At 37.5% G+C, this 5497-nt stretch overlaps 1 protein-coding gene across 1 annotated transcript in view; it reads right to left on the bottom strand.

Moving 5' to 3' along the window:
- The window catches only part of LOC101864262 (dual serine/threonine and tyrosine protein kinase), a gene marked incomplete in the record, with an annotated part of 68792 nt that overhangs the window by 8295 nt on the left and 55000 nt on the right, over positions 1–5497 (bottom strand). Inside the window, 2 exon segments of the mRNA XM_013089027.2 lie at positions 2638–2735; positions 3946–4029. Of these exon segments, the coding sequence (XP_012944481.1) occupies positions 2638–2735; positions 3946–4029 (182 nt within the window).

Here is a 5497-nt window from a genome sequence, read left to right as displayed (position 1 = left end):
ACTGAAAGACGTTGATTCAAGGTACAAAAAATCCAATCTGGACATTGGGGATTGCCTTGTTAGTGAGACAACTCTCTGGGCCTTCGGTATATTGTGGTAGGGTGGCCAGTTCCTTTTAAATGGTATAAGTTTAAATTTAACGCCCTTATCAACACTAGTAGGTTACTTTAGAGGCAGGGCTTCAAAGTTTAACGTCCATCTCCGAAGAGACCAAGTCAAATGAAAAATCCGGGTAAAGTGCCTTTCCCAAGGACACAAATGAAATATTCAGATTTGACGGAAAGACGTTGATTCATGGCACAAAAAATAGATTTTTCGCCCTTGTCAGAGAAGGCTAGGAGAAGGTCTTTCCAATCAAAAGACCAAGGGTGTGGCTGAAAGACAGCAGTAAGAAGGAGCCAAGGAGTAGCAGTAGAAAGGCTGCGAAGGATACAACATCCCAGCAAAAAGACAGAGTAAAACTGTTTGAAAAATCCTCCCCATATGGGAATCAAACCAAAATCTTCAGCGTGCAACAGTGAAAAGCTTAACCCTTTTATCACAGACGCCAGCTCTTTGTTCTGAACGTTGCTACATACGCATTTGTATATAACGCATAGAGGTGTGTTCACAAGAGAGTAGGTGAAATAAAAATGAATCTACTGTGTTATTATTATCAATCATTATCAATCATTATTATCATTATTATTTATCATCAATATTATTATCATTATTATTTATCATCAATATTATTATCATTATTATTAGTCTTACTTTTATAATCATTATGAACAAGAAGTGAACAGCTCTAGACTAACTAAAAGTTATAGACTAGTTTTTATTTTTAGCAAGACTTTTACGGCACTTGCAACACAATTTAGTTGTACGAATGCCGAAGGTTAGAAGTGTTAATAATGTTAAACATTAAAAATACAAAGAGAAGAAGGAGGTGAGATCAGGATCATAGATGTTTGATAAGAAAGGACCAACCGTTCACATTTCTGAAGTGGTTGCGAATCAGATGTTTTAGTGTTAGCAAGGTTTTACAGCGCTCGCAACTCCATAAGGCCATATGAGCACCATGGGTGGATGTCAACAGAGAAGTCCTTACAGGTAATCAGGCTTACTCTGCTCATCTCTCCAGCTTCAACAGCACAAAGTCTGCTTCGACTATCAAAGCACCCTGGAAATAGCGGGTCACAAGAGAGTGACAAACATACAAAAGAAGTAGAGGAAAAATAACGATAGGAAAGATTAGGAAAGGAAAAGCAGCAGTTCCCTGTTGCAGTTCAGGCACAGTTAAGAGCAAGACATTGATGAATCAGCCCATTTACAATTCTACTGTACAGAAGAACATGTTAATATCCCCCCTTTGGGAATGGCCTAAGACACCAGTCAGCAGCAGCGCGCCGGGGGTGGAATCAAATATGCGTAGACCTGAGTCTGCTTGATGAAAAAAGTAGTACAGGAAGACAATGTATGGGCAGACTTGTTTTTACTGCTGTCCTTTCATGTATATAGTTAAAGTACAGTTGTGAAAGTTCTTCTTGATGTTGTTGAACTGATTTTTCTTGTTTTTGTGAAATATTTTTCTTGTGTGAACGATTATGTGATTGGTGTATAGCGCTCAGTTAGAGCTTATACTGGTATGGGATAGAGTGTTTTATAAATGCAATCTATTATTATCATTATTACTTATTATTATTACTTATTATTATTATTATTATTATTACTTATTATTATTATTATTATTATTATTATTATTTATTATTATTACTTATTATTATTATTATTATCATTATTATCATTATTATTATTATTATCATTATCATTATCATTATTATTATTATTATGATGTATGGGCAGACCAGGACCTTAGGAGTACAAAATTCTGTCGGACATCCATCTCCAGAAGGACCGAGCCAAGTGGAAAATTCGTGTAAAGTGTCTTTCCCAAGGACACAACGTCTGACCGAGCTGAGGCTCGAACTCCCGAACCCGCAATCTTACGATTACAAGTGTGGCAGCCTAACCACCGACGCCACTTAGCCGGTTGAAACAACATCGAAGGTAACCCAAAAAAAAGTATAAAGAAACAACACTGAAATTAAAAATTTGTTGGGTTTTTTTCAATTCGACAACACCAAAGTCGGAAAGACAGCACAAACCGACAGTAACAGTTCACGCGGCATAAACACTGCGGCATCTTCGGGCGACGGCCTTTGCCGTAAAAACCCAACATCCGCTGAGATCTGAAAGAAACACACTTGAAATGTAAGAAGCGGGCAGGAACCGACTCAGTCAAGCAGCAAACAGAGAACCGAAATGAGTAAGAGCCAGCCTGATTTCTCTCTCAAAGCCATCAATTTTTAAAAAAATGAAAATCTTCCAAAGATTTTCAACTTACTATGTTGTGAGTTGTGACACAAGAAAAATTCTATCTGAAGCAAAAAGCATGTTGAGGACGATAGATGTTTGATAGGAAAGAAGGAGCAAACTACACCAGAGCACCCGCCAACCACCCACCTTCACTGTTTAAAAAAATGGAAGATCCGACAAGAAAGCCCTGAGGTTGCAGACTTTTAACAACAAACAAACGTTAAAAAAAAGAAAGAAGAAAAGAACGAAAATGAGAAGTTTCAAAGAACCCAATGGTACCTGGATTCACTGAGACTGTTGAGCATGTCTTGAGCGACTTTTCTCTTCCACTCGGCGTCGATGGTCGGAGAGGACTTCCATGGCATGGACTGGACCAGCTGGGGACATTTAAACACGCACGGGTTAGATGAGAGTTGTTTAGTTCAGTTTTAGTACGTGTTTTACGGCACTTGCAACACAATAAAGTCAAATAAGCGCCAAAAAATAAAGGTGTTACAAGAGAGTAACATACACAAACAAGAAGGAGGAAAGATCAGGACGATGAATGTTTGATAGGAAAGAAGGAGCAAGCCACACCAGAGCACCCGCCAACCACTCACGTGCAGGGGTAAAATGAGAGCAGAGTCTTTAGTTTAAGTAAGGTTTTTAAGGCGCTCGCAACTGCATGAGGTCATATGACCGTCAAGGGGTGGAGGTCAACAGAGAAGTCCAAACGGGGAAGAATTAGGCTTACTCTCTTCACCTTGTTTTAGTTTTAGTAAGAGTTTTACGGCACGTGCAACACAATAAGTTCATATAAGTGCCGAAGATTAGAGGTGTTACAAGGGAGTAACAAACTCAAAAAAAAAGGAGAGATCAGGACGATAGATGTTTGATAGGAAAGAAGGAGCAAACCACACCAGAGCACCCGCCAACCACCCATTAAGTGAGAGTAGAATCTGGAGACTCCTTACATAAATAAATGAAAAAAATTCACAGAAACTGTAACTGCACTTGCTTTACACACTCAACATCACAAGTAGAATCCTTTTTGTTTTAATCTTACAAATATACACGTATTATAGGAATAAAAAGGCATGTATGAGACGGAAAAACATAAAACTGAAATAAAATAAATACCAAATTGACTAAATATTATATATGACCTTCTTCAACTGCAATAAAGGTACAGTCGACTTTGCTTAAACATAATGTCACAGAAATACAGAAAAAAAAACAATTTTAAAATAAAATTTAGAGATCAAGTTTCCATTCTCCCACTCTATTTCTTTCATTTAATGATGTCTAAGGGAACACACACAAAAAAAAGACTTCTTTACATTAGAAAATAGTTTTATCATATCAGTTTGTTTTAATTGATAGAGAAGTCTCGACCACGCTTTGTAGTCACACAGCCAGCAGTACAAAATACCCCATCTGGTCACCCAGCCAGGAGAGCGACTTCAACAGACCTCTGGCCTGGCGCAGGGGCCAGGTGCAGAACAGCGCCAGGTGACTGAAACGGATAATTTTCCCCATCGTATTATTGCACCGAGTGACCGCAAAGTGTTAGGGAAAAACCCAGAGAATTTTGCAGCAAATTCTGACCTGCTTCATCCTCTCCAGTAGGTTTTTGATGAAAGACGAACTGGACCGCACGGTGATCTCCACGGTGTAGGCCGCGTTGAGAATCTGGAAGGAGGGAAAACAAACAAAGAAATAAACACAGATATTAAAAACATAAATTTGGGGATTTCTTTAGATTTTGTTTTAGTAAAAGTTTTACGGCACTTGCAACAAAATAAGGTCATATAAGTGCCGAAGAATAAGACGTGTTACAAGAGAGTAACAAACACAAAAAGGAGGAGGAAAGAGAAGGACGATAGTTTTATATAGGAAAGAAGGAGGAAACCACACCAGAGCACCCGCCAACCACCCACAAATTTTCTTTTTGTTAATTAAAGTAGAGAAAAAAAAGGAAGAAAGATAAAGAGAAAAAAGAGGAAGAAAGATAAAGAGAAAAAAAGGAAGAAAGATAAAGAGAAAAAAAGGAAGAAAGATAAAGAGAGAGAAAAAAGGAAGAAAGATAAAGAGAAAAAAGAGGAAGAAAGATAAAGAGAAAAAAGGGAAGAAAGATAAAGAGAAAAAAAAAGGAAGAAAGATAAAGAGAAAAAAAAGGAAGAAAGATAAAGAGAAAAAAAAAGGAAGAAAGATAAAGAGACAAAAAAGGAAGAAAGATAATACACCACAAGAGATATTGAGACAGCATAATAATAGAAATCAAAACTGATACAAATTCTTTGGAAAACTTTCCTGCCTCGCCAAAACGATCCTTTTGTTTGTTCCTTTCAGTGAAGAGGACATCGACACAGTAGCCATCGTCTCGTGTCACCTTACGCGAAGACTATTTTCATTCAACAGAACCTTACTCTGGGGTATCGAGTAAGCTCCCCCCCCCCCTCCCTATCAATTTTAAGTTGGGTTTTTTGTTTTTTGCGCACCACCCGCTGTTCCTTATTCCATCCCCCCATTTATTATTTTCCAACTTGCCACGATCGACGATCATGTGAAACATTATATCTATTTTTTTTTTTTTTAAAGAAACTGGTTTGTTAATAATAGGGAAAAGTTGTCACAGTAACTTACTGAAATCACTAACATTTCGTGATCTCTTGTTCTTTTATTCACTGAAGGAGAAATAAAACAGATTTGTTCCTACAAGTACAGGGGTATGAGGTTGAATGTGCCACCCTTTGATTCCAACACCCCTGTTTATTAATTTTGGACCACCTGTCAACCCCCCCCCCTCCAAAAAAAAACAAAAAACGCTTCAATAATTTTTTTTAAAGATGTTCAGCATCCTAGCAGTTAGATTTAGACCACAGATCCCAGTCTGCGTAAGTCGGGGGATCAATTTAGTGGATTGGAAAACAATTTTTAGACGCAGAAATCACAGAGGAAGAGAAAAGTTGGACCTATCAGTGAAAAGGCAAATACAACTTAGACCACACCCCGAGAAAAAGAGAGACGACCCCATTCAAAGACTAGGATCAGGAAGATATTAAAAAGTTTGATCTAATTGTATTAGCATTCTTATAATTTATTTATATATTCTTTGAAAATGTATTTTTCAAATATTTTCTTTTTTTATTTCTTTTGG

Source organism: Aplysia californica, unplaced genomic scaffold (genome assembly GCF_000002075.1).
Source record: "Aplysia californica isolate F4 #8 unplaced genomic scaffold, AplCal3.0 scaffold00860, whole genome shotgun sequence".
NCBI classification, from domain to species: Eukaryota; Metazoa; Mollusca; class Gastropoda; order Aplysiida; family Aplysiidae; genus Aplysia; species Aplysia californica.
The sequence above is the reverse complement of the archived record's forward strand: the minus strand, read 5'-3'. Positions and strand labels throughout refer to the sequence as shown.